General features: G+C 43.7%; 1 protein-coding gene across 3 annotated transcripts in view; it reads right to left on the reverse strand.

Moving 5' to 3' along the window:
* Positions 1-18,212, reverse strand: part of mark4b (MAP/microtubule affinity-regulating kinase 4b) — a 46,803-nt gene extending 28,591 nt beyond the window's left edge. For 2 of the 3 annotated variants that reach the window (XM_029714876.1, XM_029714877.1), the window contains exons 1-3: positions 17,168-18,212; positions 3,668-3,865; positions 2,735-2,788 (exon numbers count right to left, since the gene is read on the reverse strand). In XM_029714876.1, coding sequence (XP_029570736.1) covers positions 2,735-2,788; positions 3,668-3,865; positions 17,168-17,215 — 300 coding nt within the window. In that variant the 5' untranslated portion in view covers positions 17,216-18,212. The remainder of the gene's footprint in view (positions 1-2,734; positions 2,789-3,667; positions 3,866-17,167) is intronic. The other variant, XM_029714878.1, reaches the window with a different exon arrangement.
* Positions 18,213-18,600: the final 388 nt, after the last annotated feature.

The raw sequence follows: 18,600 nt of genomic DNA on the forward strand, positions 1-18,600 counted from the left end.
AGACTCATAGCAAAGAGTCTGAATACTTATGTAAATAAGGTATTTCTGTCTTTTATTTTTAATACATTTCAAAAAACCTGTTTTCGCTTTGTCATTATGGGGTATTATGTGTAGATTGATGAGGATTATTTATTTTTTAATCCATTTTAGAATAAGGCTGTAATGTAACAAAATGTAGAAAAAGTCAAGGGGTTTGAATACTTTCCGAATGCACTTTAGGGAATAGGGTACAAAAGGGATGCACAATGGGAATAAGCCTGTATGATGTGTGGTCAAACCAAGCTCAAGCCTGCTGTTCAATTGCCTCAAAATGAGGAGGGACATACATACACGATTCAATACATGTCCCTGTCCTCCATTGGTTTTGTCTGAAGAAAGCCTACTACAGTCATATGAGGTCGGGCCAGCATACTAATCTGATTACAGCTTCTCTATGCAATGTATCTATACATAGGCTCCGTCTGCCCATGATCTCTGAGCACACTGGACAGTTATGTGCATCGCTCCATGCTTAAATAGAAATCCACTTAGTTCCACTGAGGGGCAACACATGATACAGCAGCACAGTCCTACAGTTCTCTCTCATGTAGGCCTATGGACAGCAACATTATCATTGCATAGTTGTCAATGTTCCAAAATCATTGCCCCCATCACTCCCATAGATTTGTAGCTAGTGGTGGCTAAAGTTAGCTGAAGTTTGTAATGGCTGTTTAGAGAAAACAGAACTATGGATTATAGGGATGTGCATATTTCCCTTTTAGGAAGATTCAATACGCATCTAAATACATGGACTCCGATACAGGAACGACATGTTTTGGTTTGAAACGATTGGGTGCGATTAGAGAATGTGTGTGTGTTTGTGTGGTGTGTAAATGATGTATGCCTTTGCTGTATGTACTGTAAGCACCTGAGCAGTGCCATAAGGGAGACTAGGCATCTACCACCCCACTACCACTATCAGATTATTGGGGCAATGTAGACTGTTTTTTGTCCCCCCACTTTGGTTCTGAAATCACCATCACCTTCTAATTAACTTGTCATTTTTGCAGTTTAAGTATTTTAGCTAGTAATGTATCAATATTTATTGTTTACAATTTAGCTATGACATAGCCAATGAATATATAGCACAATTTTGGATGTCACCCCCAACTCAAAATCGAATGGTTATGACCGTTTGGAAGTTTTTATGGAGTGATCTTCTCTTCTCCTCTCGCTTCGGCTATGCAGTGCGCCTCGCACATGTGATTGCTGTCCTTGTTATGAAATTATCAACTTTATCCTGTATATAAAAGAAATGACCATATACATTGACTGTTTAAAGCAAAACTACCAAAACTATTGCTGATGTGAACCTGAACAATCAGCAGGTATAGCCAGATGAGAGTTGGGTCTCCAGTAGATTACTTTTTTATTCGTTTTTTGTGTGTAATTCCCCCCCCCCCCTTTTCTTCCCAATTTCGTTACTACGATCTTGCCTTATGGCTGCAACTCCCCAACGGGCTCGGGAGAGGCGACGGTCGAGTCATGCGTCCTCCGAAACATGACCCGCCAAGCCGCGCTTTTAAACAGAGCATAGATAACAATAACCTAGCAAATGACATAGGTTCAACTAATAAAGCCTAATATCCCACAAGCCATTTTAGCATTAGAATGCTGAAGGTGCCGCGTGTGAATCGCTACATCCCCAATAGATAACAGTTTCTCCTGTATCTGAGAAATAGACTACTTTCACGGTTAGGAACCATCTCAAATCCAAATGGTAAAATCCCGAACTTCCCCTTTAAATGACCCTAAAATCACTGGTATGTATGCAGCAAAATTATTAGTGCAATCTGGGATCCTTGCGATGTCCCTACCCTAAACCCCGACACCTACCCCAGTGTTTCCCAAACTCGGTCCTCAGGAGCCCAAGGAGGTGCACATTTATTTTTTTTGTCCTAACACTACACAGCTGATTCAAATGATCAAAGCTTGATGTTTAGTTGATTATTTGAATCAGCTGAGTAGTGCGAGGGCAAAAACCAAAACGTGCACCCCTTGGGGTCCCGAGGACCGAGTTTGGGAAGCCCTGCCTTACCCCAACCATAACACTAACCTTAACCATTTTAAATGTTAACTTCAATGGGGTAGGGACACCCCAAGGATTCTGGATAGCAAGTACCGCAGCAAAACCATCAAAACATCCCAGACACTATAAGCCTCCTACAACTTAGAACTAGGTCAAAGGTCAGGCCATTTCATCATCTCACTGGCCAAATGTCCACCAAAACAATCACACAGGAGTCCACTTGCTGTCACGGTATATTGATATTGGGTTTCTGTACAGCACTTTGAGATTTCAGCTGATGTACGAAGGGCTATATAAATAAATTTGATTTGATTTGATTTGATTTGATATTAGCCTAGTTGTTTAGCCTATATAGTAGCCTAGGTGTTGAGAAAGTTATCAGCTGTGTAGGAATAGAGTGCAGACAGAGCGCAGGTCAGCATAATATAGTCAATATCAAAACAAAAACCATGATGTTAGGAAGGTTACATTCAAGCTGTTACATTCAAGCTAACCATCATTATCTCAAATTACATGAAGAGAATGGTTCTCAAAGCCTCTTGATGCTGTTTGTGTCTTGCAAAACTGTGTGACGTCGCATGCTTTGTTAGGCCTCGTTGCCGGACAAGACTTTTAATCATTGCATCTCCAAACTGTTTCTCATGACAACCACACAACAGCACTCACCTTCTGTAGGCTGGTCGGGTTGAGCTGGTTTTTGTCAATGATCTTTATTGCAACCTGAAACGGCGAGAGACAAATCATTACGATCAGTGATACAAAAACAGTGACATATTCAAGATCATTAGTAGATCTCAAAGCTCAAACTCCAAAACAAACCAACAGGCCATAAGGCCCCATAAATGGGTTAACAGTGTGATTTGTCTCGGTCAAAGTGTGAGTGAGACTAGGACTGTAAATGTATATGGTTCACTACACACTGCCCTCCAAATGATCCCATTCCATGTCATTAGGTTGAACTTTATGGCAATCCTGTGTAATTATACACCTAAAAACGTGGGTCATGACTTGGGCTAACGTTAAATTATGTTTACAACTATACAGGCCTTAAAAGTCATGACAGACTAGAACAAACCCAGTCTTGTTCTGTCCAAAATGTAAGGGATAATCTCTAAAACTACAACTACCATCCATCCATCCCATATGTTCCATGCTCTCACCACAACCAGCCTGTCAAATGGCCCATTACAAACCTCACTGGCCGTGTGCACTATTCCTACCAGCCTAACCCCATTCTTTAGTCAAGTACCCACTTCTCTACCCCAGCCTCACCCCTCAGTCTAGCCCATCCACACCTCCAGCTCCCAAGCCCAGTCAAGCCTCACCCCTCAGTCTAGCCCATCCACACCTCCAGCTCCCAAGCCCAGTCCAGCCCACCCCTCAGTCCAGCCTCACCCCTCACTCTAGCCCATCCACACCTCCAGCCCCCCAGCCCAGTCAAGCCTCACCCCTCAGTCTAGCCCATCCACACCTCCAGCCCCCCAGCCCAGTCAAGCCTCACCCCTCAGTCTAGCCCATCCACACCTCCAGCCCCCCAGCCCAGTCAAGCCTCACCCCTCAGTCTAGCCCATCCACACCTCCAGCCCAGTCCAGTCTCACCTCTTTGCCCGTCAAGATGTGCCTGGCCAGCTTGACCTTGGCGAAGTTGCCCTTGCCGATGGTCTTGAGCAGACGGTAGTTGCCGATGTGCGGCTGCTCGTCCGAACACGAGGCGATAGAGTTCCGGCATCGTGCTCCAAGGGATCTGCTCGACCAACCGGTGCTCTTCTCTGAACGGCTCGTCGAGAGAGAAGTATGCTGGGAAAAGAGAGAGGGGTCATAAACAAAATGCAAAACAATATAGCTACATCGCATCTTGACACCAATGGCGTGAAATCACATTCTGGGCCAATAGATGATTCTAGAACACATACAAGTGATTTAAGCACACATCATCTAAGAAATTCAGGTGATCTAGAACCCCCAAATGTCTACACGTCTGAAACTACCAAAGGCAACATTTGTAATGGTTTTGTGTAATGGAATTGTTCATGTCGATTGTTGAGTGGCCATGAGTAATGCATCAGTGTCGGTTGAGAAAAACCTGTTGATGGGAAAAGATAACGCTATTGGGCTGATAGTAAATACTGAGCAGCACCAAGCTAGCTAACAGGCTAACACATTAACACGTAGGGGTTAGCAATGGCTCATGAGGCCTATGGAAGCCAAGGAAGGCAGCTAATCTCATTCCATCCCACATTGCTGGCATTCTTCACACGCATGCTCCTCAGGTCATAGAATAGAAACGAGTGCCGTGGCCCAATTTGGCATCTCCTAATCGATCTGCTCTGGAATGCTCAACACTACACTGTAGCGCACGGCAAGCTGCGTTCACACGCCAACGCGACATGACGGCTCAACATTCCTCCTACACAGAGCCCTGGCTCGTTGGGTTACCCATCGCAGCATGTTCCAAGTCAACAAAGCATAAGCAGAGAGATTGTGTTATCCAATCTATGACAGCATTTGGTAGAATCATTTCAAATAACTATCGACATTTTGAGAATAGTTTGGATAAGAGTCACAGCATGGTGTCCCTGAAGCAAGTGTCATTTCAGAGAGATTACACTTTACAACGTAGTGTCACTAATGACTTTATGATACAGTGCCAATGCAGGAGAATTAAGAAAAAGAGAGGGAGGAGGGAAGGGAGAAGTGAAGGGACAAGGTTCAAATATTTTTCATCAACTGAATAATTTAGGTAAGGTGTGGTGAGGGAAGGGACATGTGGGGCCCCTAACGGAATAGGGCAGGAGGGGGGTGCATTCGGGTGGTTTCTAAGATGTGACCTTTTTCCTTTCCTAGTGACTTTACCTTGACCTCATTTGAAAAGATCACAGTGTTCAAGGGAAAACGGGTAGGAAAAGGAAAAGCGAGAAGAGCATCGCGTTTGAATGAATCAAACTGTCCTCATTTACTCCTCGTTCACTCTGATGTCTATAAACTGAAATATAAATCATGAATGAAGTAACATTTGACGATGTATCCATATTTACAGAGGAACTCACTATAATGAAGATAATTATGATTTTGTGGTATATAAATCGTGTTACGCCAACGTTTCAGAGAACGTCCCGAAATGAGTTTACAGTCAAACCCCGACATTATCTTTAGGCGGAGTTATGACGACATTAATCAACAACGCTTCCACAAAGAATACTCATCTTCATCCTTGGCAAATTAACGTAGGTAAGGACTAATAGAGCGTCCTTCCCTTGATCATTCAATAAATCTGAAAGCGGTTTTCCTTGCTACCTGTCAAAAACGTCCAGGTCACTTAAGGCATTAGGAACTTTAAATTGCCTCAAAGGACTATTCAATGCACCCAGAGAGATAGACGTGAGATTGAAAAGACAGATGCAGGCGGGGTGAGGCCCACAATCTCATCAGTATCCCTGAGCACAACCAGTTCCCAGCTTAAGACCACAGCCAGGCTAGCACAGGGAAGGCATAGTGTATAACCTTCCGACAGAATAGTGCACACTCATTCCCAGGAGATCTCGCTGCCTGACTGAGACCAACTGTCTTTCTTTAAAACACACACGTCATTACCAGCCGTGACCAGGAGTCTCATGGGGCGGCGCACAGTTGGCCCAGCATCGTCCGGGTTAGGGGAGGGTTTGGCCGGAAGGGCTTTACTTGGCTCATCCCGCTCTAGCAACTCCTTGTGGCAGGCCGGGCGCCTGCAGGATGACTTCAGTCGTCAGCTGAACGGTGTTTCCTCTGACACATTGGTGCAGCTGGCTTCCGGGTTAAGCGGGCGGGTGTTAAGAAGTGCGGTTTGGCAGGCAATGTTTCGTAGGACGCATGGCTCGACCTTTGCCCTTCCCGAGCCCGTTGGGGAGTTGCAGCAAACATTTTTTTTAAAAGAACACAAACACGCAGACACCAACTCACACTACCATAAATGTGCAATGCACACGCAAGCGCACAAGCCTTAACCCCAGATCAGCACATCAGGTGAAACAGAGCATTTGGTGCTGCATCAGACTACTCTTGGCAGAGCCCTTTCAACCCCCCCATCCCCCTCAACCAGTCTGGTTTATCACTCCTCTCATCCACCTGTTCCCATGTCGTGTCCCTCGCTCGTTCGCTCCCACGGGAAGGAGGAGAGCTCCTATTGGGCATCGTCTCCAACCAAGCTCCATTGTCCCTGCCTGCATCCCTATCCCGCTGGGTGTGACAAGCCCTCAAGGTAGCCTCCTTCCCTTCATCTCCCCCTCCCCAAAAACAAATCAATTCGGCTCCCTCTCCTTTCCACACCCGAGCCCAACCCCCTTGTGTCTAGTGTTGGTATATATATCTCTCAATTTTAGCCAACCTCACAATCTGGGTTTCTCTCTTTCCCCCGCCCCCGCCCCTTTCCATTTTCCCCTTTCAAGGAGATCCCATCGATTCTCTCTCTCCGTCCGATTGCCACACCAATGCATTCAGATAGAGGGATGAAGGCTGAGGGCGGAGTACGAGATGGTGTCGCTGATACATACATAGAGAGACTGGAAAGGTGTGTGTGTGTGTGTGGGGGGGGGGGCTAGGGATACTCTAACCCCAATAAAACAAAATCACCTTCTGCACCTAAAACCAAACTGTCCATGGTTTCAATCCACACCTTTTCTAATGACACAACGCAGAATGTATGTTGTTGCAGTGTCGCAGTCCAACAGAGTAGGGTCACAGACAAGTCTTTGAGGTGAAACTGAACAACAGCAAAATCGCCAAACAACAAAAAACAAGTGACTATAAGCCTGTGATTTTTACTTGTTTGTTGCTACAACAATGTTCTGTGTGGGCCATGAGAACCCTGGAGGGTGAAGGCCAGAATAATCAAGTGTGAGAGATTGGATCCGTTTGAGTGTAAACAATAGGGAATGGATAGAATCTCAAATGTTCCACAAAATAACATTCAACCAGCTGAAATAAATGGAAAGTGCTGCTGGGTCAAAACAGAATTAGTCATAGTCAAGTAAAAGATACAGGTCGTGTCATAGCCCACAACTACAACAACAGGAAGTGATATGAACACACCAGTACACCCAACAAGTATGCTATACCTGTTTCTAGTCTAAGTTCTCTCGCTCTCAACCATGTCCTTCTAAAGGAAGCTGGTCAACAGAGAAAGAATTTCAGGCTCAAGGCTTCACCTCCTTCAGAGGAAAGTAGTCCAGACCCAGTCATGTGATGGCAGCCTGGAGGCACACTCAGTTTCCTGTGCATCACTGGGCAAGGTGAGGCCAGCCCTGAGATATTAGGTCAGTATGGCAACCTACAAGAAATGCATACAGGCCAATAAAAGCCTGTAAGCGTAGGTTAGCATGAGTGCTAACATATATAAGTCATTCTAATAGGCTACATGGCAATCTGTACCATCTGTGTCTATGGGCATACCACTGTAGACAAATGTGAACCACTTCCGTCTTTGAGTAAGGCTGGACAGTGCTTGGGGGCGGTTTGTGTCTATGTTCGCCTCTGATCACATGACTAGTGTGCGGCATAACAAAACAATAGGAGGCATCCTGCTAAGCTTTGCTGTGCAGTTTGCGTCCCCAGGGTGGGGAGGAATGATGATTGGTCAGGGTTGCACCATCCAGCCACCACGCATTCCGTCTTTGCACAATGCCCTCCACCCCATAACTCCCTCTCAGACTTACTCTCTCTGCCTGTGATGAGTGTTTCACTCAGGCTGGATCTGTCCATAGGGTATAATCTCACTGTAACCTCAAGAAAAATATGATGGCATATGAATTGTTACCAGTGACAAAATCTATGTCCCTCTTACCAATGTGTATGGTTGGAATATCTCTGTTCATAAATGCTTGAAATATAGCCTCTCTAGCACCCATCTAAGAGGACTTGGGTAACAGGAAGTTCTGACCCTAGCCAGCGTCACTTACTGTCGTGAAGAGCACGGTGACATGCCATGTTGTCACATCATCAAACTGTGCAGTGTTTCCTGGACTGGCTGACAAGGAAATCCAGCTTGGTAAAAAACAGTGTGAATATGACAGCGTCCAAAAATGTTGATAGACTATGGCCAAAACATATATCCCAATATTCACTGGCAGGCAGCTGCATCAGGGAACCTGACTGAACCAATATTAGGCGACTTTATTCACTGGCACCAAGCTAGTAGATACATTGACAGATCTTTTGCTCTGTCGTGCAGAAGTCAGACTGAGCTAGTGAACTATAGTTTATTCTGACCGTATCAATCCCCTTCAATAACTTTTAATTCCACAGCAGTTACATGTCAGTACATTTTCACACAAAACCTGCTTTGCCGTTAATCCAGAGCATTGACTGATCTTTTGGCAAATACCGTTGTGTTGGTTGAGGGCAGATTAGTTTGCAGCAATGACCTAACATTCTCTATTCTTTGGGTGTCCCAGACAGTCTGCTCTGCTGCCTGCCAGTGAATTCTACAGCATGACTCATGACTGAATGTACTCTCCTCAGTCAGTCAAGTCTGTAAACTACCACTGGGGTTTTACCAGAACCATGAGCAACAGAGCTGAGAAGCTACTGCGGATAATGGCTTCAGAACACTAGACACACACAGCCACTGCAGCCAGTGTTGTTCACAGCACACGTCTCACCTTGGCGTCAGATGAGAAGCCCAAACAAAACCTTGAAATGTGAAGACCATGTGCTAACGGCAAAGAATACTACAGCAGGAAAGGTCCATACCCTCAGGGCTTGTACCCTAACCAATATAATACTAGAATAACCCCTAAAGCTATCATCAGGATCATTCAATCCTAAGTGCATCTCAGCACCGGAAGAGGTGAGAAGTCTTTCCCAAAATTATTTGTATGAAGAGCAGAAGAGAATGAGGGTCAAACTTGAATAACTTAACAATCTGCCTCTGAGGAGTGCCTGAAGCCTTCACATTCAACAACAACTTCAACAAAATGGCCACACACACACCATCCCACTTTCAAATCTCTCATAGGATAAGCTTCTATTCAAACTAAGCAAATTACAGATACAAATCTGTTCATGTTGTATTAGGTGACAGGTTTGGAGATTCCATCCCTTGAAGTGAATTTTCCATTGCAACAGGTCTAATAATCCCCCACATAGGCACGTGCTAGTAACACAAACACACATCAACAGAGGCAGATGAAAAGAGAGAACTGAACTCTACCAGCAAGCACTTCTGCTTATTTATGTTGCTTTATTTCTCGCTGTGTCAGATATCCGTCTCTTTTTCTCTCATCCGACACACAAACCAAACACATAATCTGCTCAGTCAGGTTCTCTAATCAATGCAACTGAGAAGCCTGAAATGAATTTAACTGATGTTCTTATCCAAAGCCACTTACAGTGCACTGCACAGCCTACACAGTTCATCTATACAGCACTGCCATAAGAAACAGCCTAAACACCAACAAGAACACAGGAGCACTGGCTCAGAGAGACAGGGCCATTAGCCTTAGATAGGAAGGTTCATTTTACTACAGTATGCAAAGTGTGAAAGCGGATGCTTTGCTCACAGAACAAAACGCTGTCACTAGACAATCACTGTAAGCCTACCATATTGCTCAAATTTTGCAATTGTGCTCTGGTCATAACCCCACACAGGAGTCACATGGAGCACATGCCTATCTGACCTTCTGCTGAAGACGTTTCCAACATCAACAGATGCTCCACGTCGAGGCCAGGGGAGGACGAGCAGTACTATGCAGTGAAACTGACTAGGTTTATGTAAATAGGATAGATCCTACCATATTCTATGAGTCCACTATATAAAAGAAATGAAACTAGGCATGAAATGAAACTAGGACTAATGACTCTACCATCTATATGAACAGCTACAAGTCTAGTGTCTTCAAGAAGAACTGAATCTTACATTTTCCAATAATCATTGATCCAGATTAAATCATTTTTAATATTGAAAGTTACATGAAGAATCTTTCCACAAAAAGGCCATTCCTTTTTTCTACATCAAGAAAATGCTAAATTTCACAGTGACCCTTCAGTTGTGGAAATTGAAACAGTTTACCCAACAGACTACCTTTTGACTTGAATGTGACACTTCTGTAATGTTCACTCAATTCATCCAGCTGAAATCTATTTCAAACTCAATGAAAATGTAGCTGTCGAACACACGAGTGGAATGTTCTAGCGCAGCCTAGTCGCTCTGGAAAGCGACAGTAGGCCCAGGTGAAACAGATGTCTTACATGCTGACCAGACCGCGCGCGTGCATTTGCATGCACCACCCCACACCAGACGCAATCAGAACACGCAGGTTGAAATATCAAAACAAACTCAGAACCAAATTATATTAATTTGGGGACAGGTCAAAAAGCATTAAACATTTATGGAAATTAAGCTAGCTATCTTGCTGTTGCTAGTTAATTTGTCCTGGGATATAAACATTGGATTGTTATTTTACCTGAAATGCCACAACCTACCGGAGTGTGGACCTCAGTTCAGCTTTCAATCCCCCCGTGGGTATATGCTCCTAAAAACCAATGAGGAGATGGGAGAGGCAGGACTTGCAGCGCGTTAAGCGTCACAAATAGAACCAAGTTCTATTTTAGCGCCTGGCTACGCAGACGCTCGAGAGCATTGTGGGTGCAATGATTGAATAACATGTATGTGTAAATGTATTTTGCATCGCTGGCGCAAGCGACACGTCTGGTCTAGTCAGCATGTTATGTATCGCTAGGTAACTTACTCAGCTAGGGCTGGACAATATGGACAAAATATCATATCACAATATTTTTCCCGGTATGGCGGTATTTGAGGGTATTTTAATTTTTCTGAATATTAAAAGTTCTTAATAGGCTTTATGAGTAATGCATGACACTAGAAAGGCCACACATTAATTCTAAGGGATTTTATTGGTCTTTGTCGGTTCTGATGGTTTTACACTCAACCAAACTAGGACAAAATTGACAGTGATGTAGTCCAATTTGTAGAACTTTGCATTTATTTAGCACTGTATCAAAATAACTTTATAGATGGTATTGTAAAAATGTGGATCCATACCAGTATACCGGTCTTCGCAATATATCGCCCAGCCCCACACTCAGACCTGGAGACACACAGGTAAAATGACACCAGAGTGCAGCGGTTACATAACAGAGCAGGGAGCTGTGTGCGAATGTTCTTGAAGCAATTTAAATAAACTCCTGTCCTGACAGCTTTCCAACTAAACCAGTTCTACACAACCAAAGCTAGCCTGATACTTAGGCTTACTTGGTCATATAAATGGGAGTAAATCAAGTTCATTTCTACTAGACGATAGTCATCTTTAACAAGATGAGCAGGTCAAGTATTGCCCACCATTGATACAACTTGCTGTTCAATGCAAATCAACAGACTGAACAATCCTATGTGAACTGCATATCTTCAATGGGATTCGAGGAGTCCTTTTCATGTAGAGACAGCCAAATCATGAATCCATCAATACAAGGCCACACAATGGCTTTGTTCTGTGCCACCAAGAAAAACCTGTTAATTCATTCAGACCTGCATGTGGTTGCATTATAGAGGCTCGTGAATTATTTTCAAAAGGGACAAACTATTGACAGGTAAATAAAACAAAACATTTATATGCAAAATGTATGACTAAAAGTTTGTTCACAATATTCAGCGTTCTCTGTATATTTGCAAGCTGAGCTGCATAAGAAATGTATAGAGGTACTGATGAAAACAACAGAAACTGAGCCTACATGGACTCCATTCATGGGACTGGCTGGGCAACTGGAGAGTGAGAGTAGTGGTCACTCTACCAGATGGTGCTGATTGAAGCGAGAGAAGAGGGGCATACAGAGGATGTCACAATGCAGAGGGGTGCGAAACTGTACCAGCCCGAAGACAGCATTAGTCGCCTGACTCAAAACGACTTGGATTCCTGGGACGTGCTGGAGCGGGAGGTGCGAAGCGACTGCGATTATGCAAATCTCAAATCTGGATGACTAATGTGTGCCACCATGTGTGTTGTTAGGTTTATTATTCAAGTTATGATGATAGGGAGATAATATGCCTTTGAATAAGCATCATTAGCCTGCCCTACATACCAAATTCCTTTGCTTTACTGACATGGATTTACATTGATTAGGCTTACACAGATTGATGTACAAGGATATAGGTAGATGTCTTACACAAGGGCACAACAAAGGGAAACCCCGCCTGGAGTTAAGATCATGTCATCTTCTGGTCAGTAGTCTATTTACTGTGTAGGCCTATTATCTATTCTAGCAGAAAAACTCATGTGGATATTGAAAATAGTGGTGGAATCAACTGTTTACTGAGCCAAATATGCTACCCTCAGCCCTGTTCAAGAAATTCCGCATTTTAGGTCAACAGCCTTACAGGTCTGGTTTGTTGTTAACAATGATTTACCAAAATCTTAAAAACATGTCGAAGCCCCATCCCACCCTACTTTGCACACATCCTGATACACTACGTCAACCTTAATACAACACGTTTTCACTCTCCCACTACACCCCCAGGCTGTCCCAGGGAACGAGACCGAGGAAGACGATACAATCTAAAATCATTTTAATTACAGATGGGTCCTTCTGGGAGGTACGGCGCGAGCAACGTGATAAGAGGAGACCGGTGTGGACTTTCTCATGTTATGCCACCTCATTTTCTCTCAGCATAGATCTCGGATTTGGAGGGAAGTGGACTGGGAAGCGAAAGACCCCTAAGTTTCCATTGAGAGATTTCAAACAAAACGTTTGACCCAGTTGACTCCAAGAGCAGGTCAATCATTTTGATCCCTGGCTTGCAACATTTCTGTCACATAAAGGACCACCAACATAGGTTTTTTGTTAAACGGCCAGTGCAGCAAAACAAATGTTTTTCCTGTGTAATGTTTATACCCACACTATGAGGTTGGAATAATACTGTGAAATTGTGAAAATGATAATGCCCTTTTAGCGTAAGAGCTGTTTGAAAAGGCTGTCTAAAATTTCAGCCTGTTTTGCAGGGATCGAGTGTTGGCCTGCCCAGTGACATCACCATGTGGTAAATTAGTTAATAGATTAGTTAATAATATGAAAGAAAGTTACAAACCACTCTGCCAATAAGAGCTAGTTTTCAGTTACCCCTTCCCCACAAACCACTCACAGACAGTTCTAGCAAAATTCTTGCTTGAGAAATTGCTCTTTGCTAAGAAACTGTGTTTCTTTTTGACTATTTTAATTCAAAACAATCACAGTAAGGTACTTAATTGTTACCCAGAAATGATTTGATATGGATATTAAAAACATCTGCATAGAAACTTGAAGATGATCATTTGGGGATAGAATAGTATAGTATTCTCTCAGTGCAGAAACATTTGGACCATATCAAAAACATTTGGTGTGATGAGAGCAGTCTGTTCATTTGATTATCTGATCTATGTGGAGCTATATACAGGGAGTACCAGTACCAGATCTATGTGGAGCTATATACAGGGAGTACCAGTACCAGATCTATGTGGAGCTATATACAGGGAGTACCAGTACCAGATCTATGTGGAGCTATATACAGGGAGTACCAGTACCAGATCTATGTGGAGCTATATACAGGGAGTACCAGATCTATGTGGAGCTATATACAGGGAGTACCAGTACCAGATCTATGTGGAGCTATATACAGGGAGTACCAGTACCAGATCTATGTGCAGGGGTACGAGGTATTTGAGATAGATATGTACATGAAGGCAGGATAAAGTGACTAGGCATCAGGATAGATAATAACAAGAGTAAGAATAAAGAACAGAGTAGCAGCAGCAAATGATGAGTCTAAAAGTGTCTGTGTGTATGTATGTATGTATGTATGTATGTATGTATGTATGTATGTATGTATGTATGTATGTATGTATGTATGTATGTATGTATGTATGTATGTATGTATGTATGTGTAAACGATGTGAAATGGCTAGTTAGTTAGCGGTGGTGCGAGCTAATAGCGTTTCAATCAGTGACGTCACTCGCTCTGAGACTTGAAGTAGGGTTTCCCCTTGCGTTGCAAGGCTTTTGTGGCGCGATGGGTAACGATGCTTCGTGGGTGTCAGTTGTTGATGTGTGCAAGGGTCCCTGGTTCGAGCCCAGGTTGGGGCGAAGAGAGGGACGGAACCTACACTGTTACATATGTATGGATGCATATGTGTTTGTGTTGTGTCGGTATGCGTGAGGGAGCGTGTGTGTGCGTGTGCGTGCGTGTGCGTGTGCGTGTGTGTGTGTGTGTGTGTGTGTGTGTGTGTGTGTGTGTGTATGTGTGTGTGTGTATGTGTGTTAAGCAGTCTTATGGCTATTTAGCAGTCTTATGGCTTGGGGGTAGATGCTGTCTCGGAGCCTGTTGTTCTGAGAGCCAATGCTCTGGTACCGTTTGCCGGATGGTTGCAGAGTAAACAGTCTATGGCTTGGGTGGCTGGGACACCGCCTGATATAGAGGTCATGGATGGCAAGTGATGTATTGGACTGTCCGCACCACCCTCTGTAGCACTTTGTGGTCAAGGGTGGTGCATTTGCCATAACAAGCGGTGAAGCAGCGAGGCAAAGATGCTCTCGATGGTGCAGCTGTAGGGATCCGAGGATCCATGCCAAATCTTTTCAGCCTCCTGAGGAGGAAAAGGCGCTGTGGTGCCCTCTTCACAACTGTGTGTGTGTACCCTGTCAAGTCCTTAGTGATGTGGACGCCAAGGAACTTGAAGCTCTTGACCCGCTCCACTACAGCCCCGTCGATGCGGATGGGGGCGTGCTCTCCCCTCTTTCTCCTGTAGTTTATGATGAGCTCCTTGGTCTGATGTTGAGGGAGAGGTTGTTGTCATGGCACCACACTGCCAAGTCTCTGACCTCCCTGTAGGCTGTCCCATCGCTGTCAGTGATCAGGCCTACCACCGTCGTGTTGTCAGTAAACTTGATGATAGTGTTGGAATCGTGCATGGCCATGCAGTCGTGTGTGATTATGGGGTACAGGAGAGGACTAAGCACACACCCTTGAAGGGTCCCCGTCTTGAGGGTCAGCGTGGCAGAGGTGTTGTTGCCTACCCTCACCACCTGGGGCCTTCCCGTCAGGAAGTCCAGGATCTAGTTAAAGAGGAAGGTGTTCAGTCCCTGGGTCCCCAGCTTGGTGATGAGCTTGGAGGGGACTATGGGGTTGGACACTGAGCTGTAGTCTATGAACAGCATTCTCACATAGTTATTTCCCCTCTTGTCCAGGTGGGAGGGCAGTGTGAAGTGCAATTGAAATTGCGTCATCTGAGGATCTGTTGGGGCGCTATGCGAATTGGGAGTGGTGTCTGGGATGAGACAGCCCCTATTCTTCTCTGATATATCCACCTGTCAATGATGCTTTTGTCTGGGATGATGGTGTTGATGTGTGTCATGACCAGCCTTTAAAAGTCAAATAGGCAGGATAGGCAGGTTACCTTGGAGTTCTTGGGAACAGTGACAATGGTGGTCAGCTTGAAACATGTTGGGATTACAGACTGGGACAAGGTTAGATTGAAAATGTCCTTGAAGACACTTGCCAACTGGTCTGCGCACGCTTTGAGAAAACGCCCTGTTATTCCGTCTGGCCCGGCAGCCTGGCGAGTGTTAACCTGTTTAAAAGTTTTACTCACATCCGTCACGGAGAGCGAGATCACACAGTCATTCGGAACAACATGGGCTTTCACACAATACTCTGTTTTGTATTCCTTGAAGTGAGCATAAAGTGGTTGTAATTAAGAGAATCATGTTATCAAATATTTACTCTCGTGTTGTCACTTGATGTGATTGGAAGTCCTTCTGGAAGTCTGTCCTTTCTGAAAAGGACAACAAGCATGACCTGCTTCATGAATGTCTCGAAGATTTTTATGCCTTTTCTTTAAATAAATATTTTAGAAAAGCAATGTAAGCTCAGGCCATATATTGTGTAGTAACATAATATTATCCTAATATAGCCCTACACCCCACCAATCAACAAACATCTTGCCATGCCCTAATATTATGGATGAGGGTGGGCACAGCAGGGTGAGACAGACCCTATCTCTCTCTGATATATCCACCTGTCAATAATGCTTTGTTAATTCAACTCAAATGCATTTGTAGTGAATCTATCTGCCTTTTAGGGTGTCACTATTGTTTGCCACTCCTTCCAGGAAGGACCAAGTCAGTGCCATGATAATGTGAGGCCTGCTTAGATATAGGATTTGAATGGTTATTTATTGTAGCAGAGGATGATCAACAAATAAAAGCAACAACAATCAGCAGACAATAGAACGTAATATGTTATGTGGGCGTGGCCTAATATAATTGTCTCTATCTTTTGTTTGTCTATGTGAATAAAGAAATAAACTGGGGCCTGTCCAATGTTGTGATCAAAATACTGGGTGGATTGTCACACTTCTAAGTGTCTGGCCGAGGATCACTGTCAATAAACAGATAAAACTGTCTAGCTTCAAATGCCAGTCATCTGTAAAGAAGGTCTGTGCGAAACTAGTGAGCGACTTGTCCCTGTAAGCTCTGTTATTCTACATTGATACTGTACTGAGCAAACTAGACTCAAGCCAAACATCCCCTTCGTGATTGATGGGAATTAGAAGAGGTAAAGAGCTTTTCGATGGTGATTAACAAAATGTCCTCTTTTCAGCATTCCTAAAAAAATGTGTGAAACATAGACATTGAAACCAAAGTGACATATGTGCCTGAGAGGCTGTATACAAACCTGCCACTGCATTAGCTCGGCCACATTTGTTTCACATTGAATTGACATATTATTACATACTGGTATGACAGTGTTACAGTTGTATCATTATTGATTTCCAGATTTTCTAGGGACAGAATGTGCTCTCTCAAAATGATGTATTATGGGTTATTCTGTTCACTTGAACAACATGTACAGAGTGAATTAATTATGGTTTTAACAGCAGTGCAAATAGGCTACAGCAAGCCTTCCCCCATCAATCAATAATGATTGTATCGGCTTTATGCATCCTCCAGTCGTTTTTTAATACGTTTACTTGTCACCTTGCTTGATTCTATGCCACTGTTCCATTTATAGGGTGTAATTCACCCGACTGTCTGACATAAACAAAAGCTTAAATAAGACAGTAAAATGTATTAAATACTTACGAGGTCCGATTTCCGATCGTTCCCAGGTAGTGCTGCACGAGAAGACATTGTCCCTGAGGTATCCTTTCTAGTAGACTAAATGCCAACTTGGTTTGTATGTAGGTATGTACAGGATTAACGTTATATTCTACCGAAGATAACAGTCGACATTGGCCGCTCCACCGCCTAGCCAGTGTTCAAAGGCAATAGACGCCTATCCTACCGGCAACCCCAGGTTCGAGAGCAGTGAGACAGAATTGTATCCTCAAACAATACTAATTTTCATTGTAAAAGGGCAGCACCGAACACGACAGTATACAGACAATTGTCTAGAAAACTGTCTGAGTAGCCTACTTACTAGGCTATCCACTTCATGTTTGGCTCATTCTTCATGTGAAGAAAGGCATCAATGCTGTGCTTCATTTTGGAAATAAAATGAAACCAAAATAGGTTTATTCTAACTATCGCACCATTACTATACTAAAAATATTTTTTAGAAAGCAATTATGTGTTGTCCAGTGATGCCTGTGGGTGTATGTCCGGAACAGAGAAGTTTGTTATATCCAATAAAAACAATTGGTAAAACAAAAAACATAGGTCAGGTAGTCTGCGCGTACCACGACCATGGGTGGATGTCTGTCGTTGAGAAAGATGTCTTTTTTGGGGGGGTGCCAAATGATGCTCGCAAAACCAACCACTCCCAAGGCAAAACACTGAACGACTTAAGCCTAATTGTCAACCCGCATTTCATAGTTGATAATTTAATAATTAACCGTCAAAAGAAACAATACAACGACATGACAATTGCGGATAGAGCATCGGCGAATGTACAGTTACCCCCTTTCTCTTTCTGCTCGCGATGGACTACTTCCGAAAAAGTAGCCGTCGAATGATAATCAACGTTCGAAAAATTATTTATCTTGGATTCTTGCAGATATCCTTAATTACTATCTGTTGTAACATTTGCCTACATAAAAAGGCATCCCCAAACTGTATGACAAGAGCAAGAAGGAAGAACGTCAAGCAAAATAATAGGCAGGGCTGCGTCGGAGGCTCAGTAACACACCCTTCCCCCATGTTCTTAAAGAGACAATTTCCCCATTCATTCATCGGTAGAACAGCGGTTACCAGCACGAACCACACGCCAACCACGTTGGCAAGCAATACTCTGTACAGTAATGTCATCACTTGACACTGCATCCTTTGGGCATTTGACAACAGGGGTGACAGCGCCCTGTCTAAAATAGACACCCTTAAACAAAGCAACAAACAGCTACTGTACTTGTATTTCATTTCCCCTCCACTTGTAATTTCTATTGTTGTGAGACCAAACCATCTGTTCTCTGGTGTATAGCATTTCTATGTTTTAATCTAGCTATACTATTCACTTCTATTTATAGATTATGCCAAGTGGGTGATGACAGCAGAAGCACACCACCAAAGACTATAGTCTC

This window comes from Salmo trutta, chromosome 26, assembly GCF_901001165.1.
Source record: "Salmo trutta chromosome 26, fSalTru1.1, whole genome shotgun sequence".
In the NCBI taxonomy this organism is placed as follows: Eukaryota; Metazoa; Chordata; class Actinopteri; order Salmoniformes; family Salmonidae; genus Salmo; species Salmo trutta.